The sequence below is a fragment of the Apteryx mantelli genome, chromosome 2 (assembly GCF_036417845.1).
Source record: "Apteryx mantelli isolate bAptMan1 chromosome 2, bAptMan1.hap1, whole genome shotgun sequence".
Taxonomy (NCBI): Eukaryota; Metazoa; Chordata; class Aves; order Apterygiformes; family Apterygidae; genus Apteryx; species Apteryx mantelli.
This window is the reverse complement of record NC_089979.1, coordinates 151,148,327-151,164,852: the sequence shown is the minus strand read 5'-3', so window position 1 is coordinate 151,164,852 and position 16,526 is coordinate 151,148,327. Positions and strand designations below refer to the sequence as shown.

The window sequence follows — 16,526 nt, the reverse complement described above, 5'->3', positions numbered from 1 at the left end:
ATGGATTTTCATGAGATTTTTAAAAGGTATCCAGCATCTAATTCATTTGGATTTACATGCTAGAAGTTTTTGAAAATCTTATTAGATGCTAATTTGCATCTTTAGTGGCCAAGATATCTTTTGAAATCGGGCTCTTTAACATTAGAATCCTCCTCAAAAACCCTGAAATCTGAGGAACCTATATAAAAAACTTAAAAAGAGAGAAAGAGAACAAAAACATTTCCTTCCCAGAAACCTAGTGAACAGCTGTGAATGTAATTAAAAACATTTATAAAGAAAATTTTGTTCATACTTTGCTTGTCTCCAACTCTTTTTATAGAGTATGCTATTTAGTTTTCATTCTTTGAAGTGCTGCAGGACATTTGTTTTAATGTAAATGCATATTTTTCTATCAAGCCCCTATCCTACAGTGCAACATATCAATTGCACTTGAAAACAGTGCAGCTATTTATTATTTCTATTGCTGCAGCAAAGGGAAACTTGGAGCATAATTGTTGCAATTCTCAGACTTGCATCTTTCCCAAAGATTTTCCATCAGAAGAGCTAAACAGCTAATTCCCACAAATGTTCCAGATACATGGACTGTCTTTAGTCATCCTTCTGTAACAGAGGAAAAGATGGACTTTGCAAAATATATTAACCTTCTAGGCAGAGGAGGCTAATGAATTCAGGTACTGAAGAAGGGGTCATGGGATCTGCTTAGAGAAGACTCTGTTGGTGACTTCTTATTGTTTGGAGTCAAAGAGAATGATTTTGTTTACCTCTGCTGATCTAAACTATCATATTGGATGGACATAAGGGGAGCAGAAGCTTCTCTAGGAACTGTATTCCAAATTTCCTGCGGAATGGACAGTTTAAAATAATCGCTCTATCTGGCAGCTCCTCAATAAGCCATTTAGTTTCAGAAGCATTGGTGTGGAAGAGACTATAAACTCATTTACTTGAGTTGATCAATATATATTTTGGGATTGAGGTGTTTCAGAGTTATATTACTGGAGTAAATTCTATACAGGTTAAATAATATTGCAGCAGAATTTTAAGACAGAGCAAGAATTTCACTCTTTAAAGCAACCTGGGTGAGACATTGCCATGGTAGTCTTTGAAAGACTTTCTCATCTCATTAACTTTTCATACCTATATGAAAGGCAAACAAACAGTTAAGACTGTTAGCCTGGATTTTGGGAGAGTTTTTCCACAGACTTTCCATATTACCTCAAGCAACTCAATCTCTCAAAGTTTCAGATCCCCAGCTGTTAACTGGGAATTATAGTAATTTCCTTCCTCGTAACAGTGTTGTGAAGGTTATCCATTACAGCCTGTACGGTGTTCAGAAACCATGGTCACAGCATACATATAAATGCCTATGATGCAACAACCATAGACAATTTGTATAAATTGTGTCACAAAATGAAGGTTCGGGAAAGTCAGTACTGCTGCACAAGACAGAAAGGACTCTGAATGGTGACGCACCATTACACAGGCAAATTCAAAGAGTACAAAAAGAACACAGGAAAGAGATACCATTCTCAAAGAATATTTAACTCACTTTAGAGTTTTTTCATTTGTGACTCTTAGGAACTCCTAATAGTACTTAAAAAAAAAAAAAAGTGACAAAAGTTCAAGTTACATAACCACACCACACATACAGGCTGAGGACACAAATTTTTCTAGTATTGTACTACATAAGGTACTTCACAGGTCCATCTTTCAAATACAGGTTTTATACACCTGTTTAAATGAAAAACAGCATAAAGAGTATTGGAGGAAGAGAGCAAAGGGTTCTTCAGAACATCCCATCATCAACCAGCATGTAAGAGAACAGCTCAGCCAACATCATCTTCAGGAAGGGCTCACGTCCTCTGTCAAGTGTTTCTGCTGGTTAATGCTGGAGGGGCAGGAGTTCTTGATCTACTATGTCTCTGCTTCCCTCTACACTGTCATGAAAATGCTGCGTGGACGCTAGACGGAGCTGCATGATTACCTGAGGTTTTTTTTTGGGGGGGGAGGAAGAGGGTTAGCTTCATGTAGTAATTTGTTCAATCCAAAACAAAAATTTTATTTCCACTGAATATCTACTGAGAGAGAAAGAGATTGTGCCTGTGTGTCTGTCTCCTTCTGTAGCTCATTGATTCATCAGCTTATTAAGTAAAAGCGTGGTTATGGGTTTCTGTCCCTGATTCAACAAATGTTTATGTACAGCTGTTTGTAACAGTGTCAACTTGAGAGATTTTGATCCACTCACATTCCTGCCTTAAGCACACTTGTGGAATCTAATTAGTGTGGGTTCAAATCCTCCTAAGCAGAAGAGAAGAATCTCCCAGATCCTGGCTGAATACCTTAAACATTAGCCTGAAAGGTGCATGGTATGTCCTCCATGCTGGCTTTGTGAAAACTACAATTTTTTTTTGATTTAAAATTAATCATTGTTGTTTTCAGATTGGTTTTGAAAAAAAATTGCAAGAGAAAAATCTGTCTCTAAGGAGGGGTGCACTTCTTGCATTCCTTTGAGAGGAAGGACTGCTGATGTCACAGGCCCTTTTTCAACCCATATAATTGTGTATGCATGCTTGTTTCTTGAGCGTGTTCTATGCTTTGACACCACAATTTTGCTCACAAGATTTGAAGATTATTTTTCAATTATAGCCTTAGCAGTAGATTGCAGTAACCGGGGAATAAAGAATTAAGGTTCTCATCCCTACAGCTAGTATGTTTTGACATCTGCAGAAGTGAATTAATTTACAGATGCACTGATACTCTACAGTTCTAATTGCCTTCAACACCTTAAAAAAATTAGTATCCACAACACATTAAAAGCCTGTGGGCAAAAATATTGATTTTGCCTCACACTAAACTTCCAGACTATCAGAGACTACTAGCAAGCATATGGCAAATAATTTAGAAAGTGTGATGCCTTTGCAACTGAAGATTTTATCTAAGGATAAAAAATGAACATAAATACATAAATCTTCAGAAGAATTAGTAATCCTAACAGCTGTGATCTTTTGTGTAATGAGAGTTGCACAAATACAATCTACTGGCAGGAAGACACTATACCAATGGGCGTTAAAATCCCATGATTAGTTTAAACAATTGTTATGTATCAATTGAATAAATCATTAGCAAAACAGGAGGGTAAAAGAAAAGGAAAATTTTCCTTATGTTGAATGGAATCATCATATTACAAATGGTTGCTATTCTATAAAGTAACAACCTATAAATTGTACTTAAAGATTAGAAGATGGTGTGCTAATAAAAAGTTCATAATAACAAGCATTGCAAATTTTAATATTCCCTTAAATAAAATAATAGTCAGCAAACTTTTAAGGTAACCCATTTTACCTGTTTCACTGCTTCCTCCTGTCTGGTGATGAAACCAGACAACAGCACTTAAGAATCCCTTTAGGCGTAACAGACTTGAACTGAGCCTTTTTATTCAACGATTAGTCTTAGGTTTAGGCTTACCAAAGCCTGCTAGCCTTCCCAGAATTTGGAAAGTGGGGATTTCCTACATGCTAGCTCCCCCTTTGCTGCCTTCAGGTAGCATCTCTAATGAACTGTTTACAACTGAGGTGGAGCTCTCCCATTCTTCATAATATCTAGTAAGTTCTAATTCCTCTCATATACTACATAAAGCTTTTGCCTACCAGCTCCTAATTTCACTGAACCAGTGCATGGTCCTGGAGGCTCTTAACACCAACCTTATTCTGAACCATATTACCCCATTTTGCCACTCCACTTACTGTGTCTGCCCTGAAGCATTTGGCAGTTACTAACACCATATTATAACTTCTACTCCTTAGCCATGCTATCTAAATACCATTACTAAAATGGCTGGAAAAAACAAAGTTGTAAAAACTCTGAGCCTGTAAATAATTTATTTCTATCAAATTAAAAAGTACCTTCAGTTATCCAAGTTATTTTTAATGAAGTATTCAAAATCTAAATAAAAAGCTAATATAGCTCCTCTTTTCTAATTTCTTTCCTCTATTTATTTTCCATGCCTCAGAGGTCCAATGCTGACTGAATAAATAAACATAACATACCAAAATCCACAAGCTTGACTCCTCCTTCAGTGGTCAAAAGGATATTATTTCCCTTAATATCACGGTGGATAGTTTTGTTTTCATGCAAATGCTGAAGGCCCTGGAAGGTGAGATATAGATATTAACTTTTTACTGGCAGCTCTGTTCTTCGTATTACCTTTTGCAGAAAAAGAAAGGTAGCACAAAAGTATCAGAAACCTTAAAACAGAATTTTTTATCCAAAACCACAGAGATTTTATTCTTATTGGAAAAACACCTGGCCCACTATGTGGAACAGGTATTTTTTAATTGATCCACTTTCTGTCACCTAGAAGTTTTATGACAGCAGCAGAAGAAAAGCACTATAAATCTGTGTTATATATTATACCTTTAGAGTACAGTCAAGAAAAGTGCTAAGGCCTATCAATAATTCCATTGCAGAAAGTCAAATTCCAATTAAAAGACAATGAAAAAGAAAAACACTTGATCTTGATTAGCCAAGACAATTTTTCTTATGATAGTGTTTGAATTCACTAGATCTGATGATCATTTTGCTATAAAAATATCTTGGATTCTGACATAAGAAACAGAACACTATTTTGAGTATATTTCTGCTATGTCTCAAAATGAAAACCAATTCCTATGTGGAACTGTATTTACTGAGGAAATAAATCAATGGTCAGAAATCAATTTTCATTCTCTTAATAGTGAAACAAACAGATGAACTGTTCTTTACCTTGCTCATTCAAAAAGAATTGTATGAATTGCACATTACCTTGATTTCATTAAACACTACTATGATACAAGACACTGTGTTTAGAGTGGAATTGATCTTCATTCCTTCAAAGAAAAAAAATATTATCTGAATATTGGCTGTCCTTTCATTGAGAATTTATCTTACCATCAGTGCTTCGTGTAAAATGTAAGCAATTATAAGTTCATTCATCCTTTCACCTCTCTTCAGAAACCCTTTCACAAGATCAGTCACAGATCCACCATTGCACAGCTGCAAAGATCATGGAATACAAAAATGGATTAAGAAATGCTGGAGTAGCCATCAAATTTTAGTTTACAGTAGTTTTCATATTTTTACATGAATGAAATCCTATTAAACTGGCAAACCACAAATTTCTTTTTGTGTCTACCATTTACACAAACAACATACACAGCAACTTATACCAAATGTTTCTTCCTTTCTCCATCTAATTCTTATTGACCAAATACAAGTAGAGCAGCCTCTTTCTTCTCTCACATACATGGTTGGCTTTCACTGAAACTGAAGTAGCTTGTAGTGTAATAAATTTCCTGTGAAAGCTTGTTTCTTGGGGGCACACTAATTGCTTATATTCATCATGTGCGACTTACCAGCAATGTAGATTATGACAGCATCAATTCTCAGGTATAAAAACTACATACAATGGAAAACAGATTTAAGGCATTGGAAGACAGGCAGCAGAGAATTTCCCCCAACAAGGGATATCTTCCAAGCAAGAAGCTGCCTTCTTTACCAGGTGCCACTTAATTCCTAGTTTAGAAGGTACATACAAGAGGGGTGGGCATCACGGAAGATGATGAAAGCATTGTGGGGAAAAAAAAAAAGTCTCATCTTCCACTAATACAAGGTTGGCCACAAATGCAACACAAACTATAGCCAAGGGACCTAACAAATCACAGCCATTGCAGCATCAACCCTGTGAGCTCCTTGTTCTGGATTCAGAACACCACAGTTTATTCTTGACTCCTTTCCTCTTTCTCCTGTCTAAATTCCAGCTAGACTCAAGGCAAAAACCTGTCCTCTGGCGCCTGTATACCCAGGGAGCAGAGGTTTGACCTTGCTTTCCAGAAAGACTAGCACATGCACATTACCACCAGATTAGCTAAGATCTGCAATATTTCATTTGTTCATTTTAACCACTCAAAAATTTTCAGCAGGATGAAGCAACACTGTAACTTTAAGTCTGTAGCAGTTACCTACCTGCAAAGATGAAATCAGTACTTAAGCCCTTAAACTATTCATAACGATATCTCCCTTGCACCATCAAACAATACTCATCGACTGAACAGGCATTACCTCTTTTAAAGAGTAGATGTTTCCAATAAAAGTGAAACAAAATTTAAGTTTTATACTGTATTATCCAATAGCTTCTCATATGAAAATATGAATTTACATAAGACAGTATATCAGTGTAACACAAAACAGTAATTCCTTTTGACCACAGATTTTGGAGTCTACTCGATTGAATGGAATAGTTTATCAATAAAACCTTTCAACTGTAGAACTCCTGACATCAGACATTTGATTTTTTTTAATCTGTTCTTCTATGCTGCTACATTTTTCTGTACAGCAATTAAAAAAAAAGACTTGCACCTTATAGGGCAAAGCATTTTATAGACTTTTGTACCCAAACATTATAATAATTTTGTGACTACCCTAGGTTGCATGCACGACATGAACGACTACACAAATACCATTCAATACATAAGCCTTGGTGCAAGATGTTTCCCTAGTCAAGTCAGTGAAGGCTCTGGTCTGAGAGATGCTGAGCTCTATGGCAAGAATCTCAGAACACGCTTAACCTCACCCTTAACTTCAGTTGGATAATACGCATACTTAGAGAAGGGAAGAACTCATGCTTAAAAGATGAGATTAACCACTTTGCTGGATCAGGGTCAGATTCCCAAGCAAGATTGAATTTACTGGTCTTTAGCCATGCTGGTCTCTTCTCCATTGACTTTTTTTTTTTTTTTTTTTTTTTACTTTTTTCTTTTACAATGCCATTATCCTTCTAGGCTCTCTATTGTTTTAACTTTGCCACATCACTGACATATTTAATCAAACCTAACAGATGATAGCAATTCCACTTAATTTAATGCACTTGCATTTCAGGGCACTGAGTCTGGCTGGTGAGTGATGAGTGACAAAACAGTTGTGAAACAAATTATATAAATATAATATTGCTCTTCAAACTATTTTTCTCCATCATCTAGTATTAAAATTCTGTTTCTTATTGATAGATCTTATGGTTTTGTAACAGAACTGGGTATCTGCTAGTCTTTCTGATCAAATTAAAGAAAACTAATCAGGTAAGAAATGTATTCTTTCTGTAGGTAGCAGACAAAAGAAAGAACACCTCAGAAATCACCTTGTTCAATATTTAGGCAGCCAAGACTTAATCCAATTGCCTGGGACAGCAATACTTATTTTTACTTTCTTAAACTTGTTGTTTTAACTAATTTTTCTACCCTTCTCATAAGCTATAAATCCCTATTACAAGATAAATATCTGCATTATAAGATAAAAATGATATAAAACATCAGGTTAAGTAAGACAGTAAAACTGTGGTGACTTTAGATCAAGCCAAAACTGAACCTGGACACGTAAAAGGTCAATTGAGCAAGTCTTGGACACTAAAACAAGTCACCCCCATCACAACAGAAATCCTCTACTGAGCCCCAAAGCAGGGCAGCTGGTTAGGGAGAGTTCATTTAAAGATCTTACAGACACAGGTTCTTGCATGCACAGGCCAAATGTCCTTTTGTTACTTCTGTGAGAGCTGTACTTTTACTTACAGCAGATGACTTGGATCTTTGTGACCACTAGTATACGAGGAAGAGAAAAAAAGGCTAGGTATTAGAATGCATGCAGCTAAAAAAAGGAAAAGGGATTATTGGAATACGAAGTACAATTAGAAAAGGAGATTATGGAAGGCACTGTATCCCTGGGCTCTGAGCTGCGTGAGGCGAGGGGGAGGAGATGATGATGATGACGACAACATCGGTTAGTATTAACCCTGTTCTATTTTTCTACAGGCTGAAGAAGATCTCCTGGGTAAAATGTTGCCTCAGTCTCATTTCCTATTTCTACTGTCTATTTTTTACAGGGGATGCTGTCACACATCTCTACAACCATGCAAGCAGATAAAGTTCAAACAGTGGTCTTTTTCCTCATTGAGGCTAACAAATTATATGTGTGTTCAATGCAAGCTTATCATAAATGCAGCAAAAATGAGACAGCCTCCTCTCTTCCTTCTCAAAAGGAGCCACGGAAAATTACAGTACTCCTGCCTGAGGCAGTTCTGAAAAATGGTTGTAGGAGCTTCTTTTTACCAAAACTGGCAGCAGCAAGTGGGAATCTGAGCAGGAAGGGAGATAAATTATCCTTGGGATGTTGATCAAAATCTGCTCCATGGCATGAAATCTTAAAAAAAAAATTCTTAAAACTTGCAGCTCTTTAACAAGAGATTATAGGATAAACATTATTTAGCAGTGTGGCCAGACTGGAAATTTCCTGGGGTGTTGTTAAATATTGCAGTTTACAATTATGATCTCTGCTGTTTCTGATTAGCATGCTGTCCCCAGCAAAAGCTGTGTATCTTCTTACCAAAATTATTGGGTTTGAGTTAAGCTAATTGTAATGCTTGTATGACAAGAAATCATGAAGGCAGCAGAGCTAAACTTTAAAGATGTTTCTTTTTTTCCAGAGATTGCAAAATATCTTCAGAATACCTTGATGAAGCAGGAAACAAGAAATGCATGGAGAACTCAAGACACATGCAGTAGAAGCCACCTGTCTGATCTGACCTGTGCCATAGGCCTGCTTCCCATCCTAAATGTCAAAGTAACTGATCAAACAAATTTCCTTCAATCTGACATGAGACATAGCTTCTTCTGGAAAGACAGGATGATATTTCTCTCTTTCATCCCTACCCCAAACATACATACATCCTCATTCTTTCACACACACACATTTCTGGGGGATTGTGCTGGTTTTATAATACCTATTTTAAGCAATTGGTAATCATGAGAGGAGAATTGAGTAGGGGATAAGAAGTGGTGGGATCTGCTAGCTCAACTTTTACAGCACAAGCAGTAGAAGATGTGAACTGAGAAAGTCAATTCAATTTAGTTCTCAGTGTGTGAAATGCATGCAAGAACAAAATCAAGTGGACCCTTGTTCCTGTAACCTTTTCCAATCACTCATGTTTTCCAAATTTAGACTCTGCAATTTGCCACTGATATTTTGAAACATTTTGCCCAAACTGCATACATACACTGTTCCTTTGGAAGTCTTAGCTGAGAAAAGCTGGACAGAATAGAATAATCTTCACTTTGCAGAGAATCCTTTCCTTCAGTTCTATTGCTTAGCCAGGTATGTCTTATTTCTTCTTCCTAAGGACGGCAGTGCTTTGCATATGCCTACTGAATTTCACCTTGTGATTCCAAAAAATCTCTCAAGTATGTCACAATTGCAAATCTGGTGCTATTCTCCAAAGTGCTTGTAATTCAACTAGGTGTCCATCACAAGTTTTTTGTTATTAATGAACAGAAATAGGCCAAAAGCAGATGCCCACTTGATGTTCTCCAAGCCCAAAGGTAATCACTATTCTTTGAGTTCAGTTTTATGAAAACTAGGTTATTTGCTTTACTGTTTATATGAAGCTTCTGTCACATTTTCCTCACACAAGTGTCACATAGAACCATACCACAGCCTCACAAAAGACATGATCTCATCTATTGCTTTCTCCTTACTACACCAGTTATGCTGTTAAAAGAAGAGATTATACGAATATGATTTAATTTAGCCCAGTCCGAGTTGACCATTTTTATCATGTTACTGAGGTATTTGTACACTGAGTGTACAAATCTGTTCATCTTCTGTGTATTTGTATACTGCATTCTACTAATTTTTTCTAGAACCACTCTGGATATCAAAGTTAACAGATTGGTCTTTATTTCCCTAGGTCATTCTTTTTCCTCACTTTGTAAAGAAATACACCATACTTTCTTGTATCTCATTTCTCTCTCTTCTCAGTAACAGACCTATAGTTTCTTTGATTTTGTTAACATCCTCAATCTTGTCTTTGCTACCCTATATTAGCCTTTCTGAGCTTATCCTTAAATGCTTGTACATTAGCTGTGCATTTTTGTTTCTCCTTCTTGAAGCCATTCTGAAAATTTAAAACCCTGATCACTTTTAGAGAGCTACACTTTTAGGTAAAGTTGACTGTTTTCAATTTAGCGTGAATGAAATATTTCACTGAAATAGATATCTTTCCTTAGTTCTGATTTAGCTTCAGTGACTACAGACCATTCTGTATTTATAATTTTGCTTTATCATCTAGCACCTTCAGGGTTGTGTTAGTTGCAGCCTCACAGGCATTTGTTTGTTACTTCTGATTTCTTCATATTGAGTTTGGCTTTTAACTTCTTATTTTCTTCGTCCAGCTCATGCACTGACAAGACATCCCACCAGAGGAAAAGTTCTCCTATTCCATCTTATGCAATGCTGGCCTTTTTTCTTTTCTTCCTCGATCACAGTGTAGTTCTTTCTACCTTGCAAAACTACACGGCCAAAATGGGAAAGACCACGTCTATGTCAAGATTGTGTTCTCCTATATACAGAAGCTTGTGGCTTTAAAATGTAGTATTTCATGATGCCACTTTTCTAGCTGTAGAAACACTGAAAAAGAAATTTCCTATTTTAGTAATGACTCTCAGGACTCATTAGTACTTTTGGAACGTATCAAGTCATCCATACACAATACTATGATATTACTGCGTACAAGAAACCTATTTTCCATAACATTTTCAGTATTCAAAATATGCTCTACTCTTGAAACCTTTTCTTCTTTCAAATTTAAACTCAGCACAATTTGAACTTGGCATAACAACGTAACTTAAAACCAGAGAATCTAAAACAATTTTAAGATTGTTTTGTCTCTAACATAATGAGCAAAAGCAAGTAAGTGGCAGTGCTGTATAAAAGGTTTACTGGAATTCAGTTAGGCTGTGCCAACCAAAAGCTCATCCTTATAGAAATTTCATATCATATCATCACATAATTCACATTCTTTATGCTGTTGATAAAATATATTTACATCTGTAAGAAGTTAATAAAGAAATGAATCTATCCCACCCCTTCTGCCCGCATCTCCTCCCCAAAAGAGTATGCAACTGAAGTAATATCACACTATGATTTGGAATAGTGCAATGGAAAGCAATCAGGATCTAAAACACCTGAAAACACATTTATAACAAATTCTGAAAGAGCATGGCAACAGCATAACATAGCTGTAATTTTCTTTAAATCAAGCAAAATGGAAGGGTCATGTTGCAAAATCAGAACTAATCTAACTACAAAACTGAAAGCCAATGGTTAACAGAGAGTCCAGGACTTTTCGAACAAATGCAAGAAGCAGCTTGCCAAGAAAGAACATTTTAATACAGAAAACAGTGCAATTCATCATTTTATTATACTCAAGGAGCAGTGGTAAAAAGAACATGCAAAAGCACTCTCCCTTGGTTAGGGAGAAAAAGCAGGGCCTAACACAAAGATCAATAATAACAGAAGTATTTTTACTGACTGCTGCAAACTTAGTTGAGGCTCTAGAAAACAAAATCTAGTAAGCAAATAGGGCAGCCTGTGATAACAGTGAGCACCTCACAGCTTTTATTGCCTGTTCAGAATCATATTGCTTTTGCTCAGTCTTTACCAATTAGGAAAGATTTCAAAGAATCTTCCTCTTTTGCAGTGTCAATTCTATATGAATTGGGGTTCACACAGTAGTTCCAAGTACTACCATGCTCATCTTTCACTGCAATTTAAATGACCGCAATAGAAACCTGTTGGGTTTGAAAGCATGGCTGGGGAAGCACAGATTGAAACAATGGAGCTTGCCTAAAGGCTCTTTTTAGAGAGGGAGTGAAGCAGAAATGGACACATGCAAAACGCAGTTCCTCTCCTCTCAGAAGACTGTGACTAGAAAAGGAGCCTATGGTGACGCAGGCACTGAGATGGGACCCTAAATGAAGCACAAATATTGAGAAGGACATACCAAGACCACCTTCTTACAGAGAATTTTGTAAGAACCATAAGGATTCTACTCAGAAGACCTAGGTTTTATTAAATCAAAAACTCGAATGCTTAACTCAAAGTGAGTAGGTCAAATTAAAAATTAAAATTAAACAAACCAATCTCCCCTGCTCACTGCGTCTGTGGCAAGGCGGGTCCTTGCTGCCAGGACTTGGCTTCAGCTACCTCAGTGGTTTTCTGAGTTGCAACCAACTCTGCAGTTCTTTCTGGAGTTCAGGATGATTTTCCTTCTACCACCACTGACACCTGGCTGTCTGCTCCCTGCACCACTCAGCAGTCCTGTCCCTCAACTCCTGGTTCCTCACTGTAATGCTCTTCCCCCAAACCCTGCAGCCTCCAACCCTCTCTGCCTGAGCCAGACAAGTCCACTTGCTTCAGTCGCTCCCTTTATAAAGGAACCCAACATACAAACTGAGAACAAACACAGCAAAACGGTGCTGTCCATCACCTTTGCATTAAGGTTTTTAACTCTCAGCTGTCTGAAGTTAAATGAGACGAGTCTTACCTCAAGCATTCTTATTATCCTTGATGCTATCTCCCAGTAAAGCTAAGACAAGCTTGGTAATCTGGGCTCCACAAATGGCTATACTAATATACTTTGGATTTTTTTTTAAATAACCTCACATCTTTAACAAAGATATGGTCAAAATTAAAATGTACAGAAAATAAAATGATGTTAAATATTAGAATTTGGGAGGCATAGTACCAACATGCTACTAAGTTACATGACAGAATAAAAAAAAAAAAAGACTTTTTTCTGGGCTTTTGCTTTACTTGGCAAAAACTGTTAAGAGGTTTATCAGACCCAGCTTTCTGCATGTGCAATAAATACCACAGTAAGGTGGGCAATAACATATGCTCAACAGCTGCCTTAAGGGTGCGGACTGTGCAAACAACAATGTAATATCAAATACTAATTTTGCAAAAAAAATTACAAGTATTTACTAAAACTTTGAAGTGTCAAATGATAGTTGTAGACACAAATCTTTGATCTTCAGAAAACAGGATATAATTCAAGAATGAAAAATTGCTATAATTGGCAAGCAAAGAGGTGCACATTAGAAATGGAGAAATCAAGGCTGTTTCAGACATGTAATGGATCAAAGTATTGAGTGTTGGTCTGAATGGAGCAATTATAACCAAAGACATCACTGAAAAATAATCCACATTGAAAAATATGAAAAAGTCCATTTTCAACTGTTCCATTTTTCTTCTATATATGTCATTTAGAAATATCTGATAATATTTAGACAAATCACACTACCCTTCCCAAAATGAAAGGGACTATTTGTTTTCCACTATGCTGATTTTCTGAAAGATAATTTTTTTATAGTAAATCTCCATCTAAAAAATTTGCATATCTGCTCTCTTATTACAATGCTTTAATATATTATAGTGAACAGCTTCAGTCTGAAGCTTTTTAAAACTCCAAAAATTTGCCTTTATCTCCATATAGATGGAAACATGTCTGTGTACAGCAACTGTTATATCTAATGAAAACATACTGTAAGCAGGCAAAAGAAAAATCCCAAATAAGTTACTCATCCGTACAACAAGAAGGCACTCTAGATATGATTTAATGTCTTTAATTTATCTCAGATAGGCTCATCTCTTTGAAAGCCAAAATGAGACCACCAGGTCCTGCTTTTAGGTGTTCTCACGGACTGCTGTGGGAGTCAGAGAGTGATATTACTCAGAGAGGCCTCACAAGGAAACGCCTGTCACCAATTTCAACATTTTCCTATTCTGACCAAAACTGACACACAAATAAGAAATCCAGTCCAGACAGCTGTTACAGAATGAACGGACACAAGCCACGTGTGGCTCTGAAGACAAAAATAGGAAGGAACGTGGGAAAGGAGGGGTCAGATTCTGTTTGGACAGCATCACGAAGGTTTATATTTTCAGCAGTCTACAGCAGCTTTTCTGGAAGTGGACAGGAAATCTGCCCACTCCATATCACAGTAGCCAACCAGACATTAAGAATAGCTCCGAAGAAGATGCAAGGATTGGTCCAAAGGCAGCAGTAGGGTCCTTCACTACAGCTTCTGAGCCTGTCCCAGGATAACTGCTGGATAACCACCCAGTTTCTCTTACGCCTGTTCCTAAGACAGGACTACAAGGTTTATGAGGGCGTTACGCCAATATCCACAGGATGATCACTTTATAGCATGGCACCTCGCACAGTTCCCTATTATTTCAAGTTTCCATGTTCTAAACTAGGCCTCTTCTTTTTAAGATTAAATCTTGGTTTGATGGTTGAAGTCCTAACAACTTCAATTCCATGGAATTGCATGCTAAACTTTAGATACACTAAGTCACATACACAGTTCAACATCCCAAAAGGGAATCATGTAATCAGCCCCTTCCTCGGCTCTGACCCTTCCTGTGTTGGGAGCATTTGGGGTGAGGATGATACAGAGGCTGCAAATTTTTTCAGCCAAACTTCCCAGATCATGAAAAACCAAAAGCTGTTTTGCAAGACTGCCTGCAGTTCCTGTCCTTCTCTTCCACATACTGAGAGGTGCCATGAAGAGTGATAATGTCATTAGCTGAGAAAGGACAGAGATAAAACTAATGGAGAGAAAAATGCTTTACTAATAGCCAACGGGATTCTTACATGACACTGAAAAGCACAATAAGAGAAAAGGACAGAACTGCCTGCCTTGCTTTGAGCTATTCGTTTCTGCCCCCAACCTGCTTTGGCACTCACAACCCTCTAAAGCAATAGTCTATTCCTGGATGCAGAAAAGAAGCAATATCCTGTGAAGAGTTATTGTGTGTCAGCCATGTGGGGGTGACTGCACATTCTCATTACACGAACCATACCCTGCCTCTGATCCATGTATATATAGGACTCTGCCCTTTCAGACCGGGATATGGGATTGAGGTCTAAAGGAATTGTTGCTCTGGTCAAGGAACATTATGCAGACAAATAGCTTTTTTAAAACATGGATCTATTTACCTAGTGCACAGAAATTATCAGTTCCCCTATAGAGCTCATAAAATCAAATTTAATGAATTGGAAGTAAATACACCATCACTTACCGCAAAGTTGGAGGTGAGTGTAAAAGTTGAAGAGTCTCTTTTTTACAGTTTCTTGCCTCTTGTGTTTTACATCACTCAAATCTCCCATCTCTCAACATGCTTGAGGCTTCAGCTGTTTAAGTCAAACAACACCAGCAGGAATATGTGGATGATATGTTTCTACCTTCCGTTATGTGTGTGGAGGTAGGAAAGGGGCCTGAATTTAATAATACATTACTACAGTTGTCTTGATCCTAAAAGTTCATATCATGCTTCTGGCTATTTCAGCCTCAAATTTAAAAAATCACTGATAACTACATTTTCTTTTGGATGCTGGTTGCTCTTCTTTTATAGCACACTACATTGCAATCTAGAATTGTATTGTTAGCATCTCAACTCTCTAACTGAAAAAATCTCATTTCCCCAACGCAATCTGGCAATTGGACCTGCTGCTTTCACTCCCCTACTTTCTCCACAGACTGATGTCTCTTTAGATGCATAATTATATTTCACAGATGAGACATTATAAAACAGAGTTCTTTTTTTGTGTGTGTGTTTCACCAAATATTAGAATTACATGGGATGTCTAAAAGGCAACATGATCAGAAACTCTTCCATGTAAAGTAGGTCAGTGAAGGATCCAAAAACATTACCAACACAAGATTTGGACATTAATTATACACATTTTTCTTTATCTGACATATATGTAAATCATGCTGTCACCATTCATTTATGAAGCTGCAAGGAAAATTTATACATATTTCATGAATTCTAGGGCTCTCTTTGTGACCACAGTTAGTATTTGCAGACATTTGTAAGTGTCTTATTTGTTAAATTTTCCTCTCCAAACACCAAATACGCATATTCTGTGTAACAGCACAGAAGATTCACTCAAGGCCAGATACAACAGTGCTGACGTACCTTTGAACTTTCTTCATTTTATTCAGGAGTTACTGCAACACCTTCTTTTCTTAGCCTTGTTGAGCTCTTGTCCCTAACTAGCCACCTCTGACCATGCCATTCTTCCTTCGAAAACTCATGCTGGCTGTCCCTTCTCAAACACATCAAGCATGAGCTAGTTGCTTTTACTTTCAAGACCTGTAGCAGACTTATGCTCTCTCCTTTGACAGCAACAGATCTGCTCCCAGCCCTTATTAACCCACAATGCCTAGCATCCATCACTTGCTAATTGTAAGCATAACACATTTTCCTTTCTGCTTTGAAGGAGCAGCCAAAACAAACAGAAAACCACATTGCTATCCTCCTTCAAATTCCTCCTTAATAACTCTCCTTTACTGCAAAACTGAAAAATTCTTGTGGCTGTTTGAGACCACAACTGACTCTTCTTATCCCCTGTGTTCTCTATTTCCAAATCCATTTGTTTGCTCTGGCTTTAAATGTTGATGCAAGCTCTCCGATATGAAGATGGACCTTTAGTATTGGGACAGAGAGAGTAACTGACTGCAATTGGAATGGCAATCTACATGTGTCAGGCTCACCATCAAGGCACAAGTTCAGCAATGGCTATTCTTCTGAAAGATGAAAACAAATACATAACAGACCTACATGAGGGGATCTTAGCTTGTTATGTACTCATTAGACAT

The 16,526-nt window shown here is 37.2% G+C and overlaps 1 protein-coding gene across 1 annotated transcript in view; it reads right to left on the bottom strand.

Annotated features, from left to right (window-relative positions):
• The window catches only part of MYO3A (myosin IIIA), a 134,896-nt gene that overhangs the window by 98,159 nt on the left and 20,211 nt on the right, over nt 1-16,526 (bottom strand). Inside the window, exons 4-5 of the mRNA XM_067291809.1 lie at nt 4,924-5,028; nt 4,044-4,143 (exon numbers count right to left, since the gene is read on the bottom strand). Of these exons, the coding sequence (XP_067147910.1) occupies nt 4,044-4,143; nt 4,924-5,028 (205 nt within the window). The remainder of the gene's footprint in view (nt 1-4,043; nt 4,144-4,923; nt 5,029-16,526) is intronic.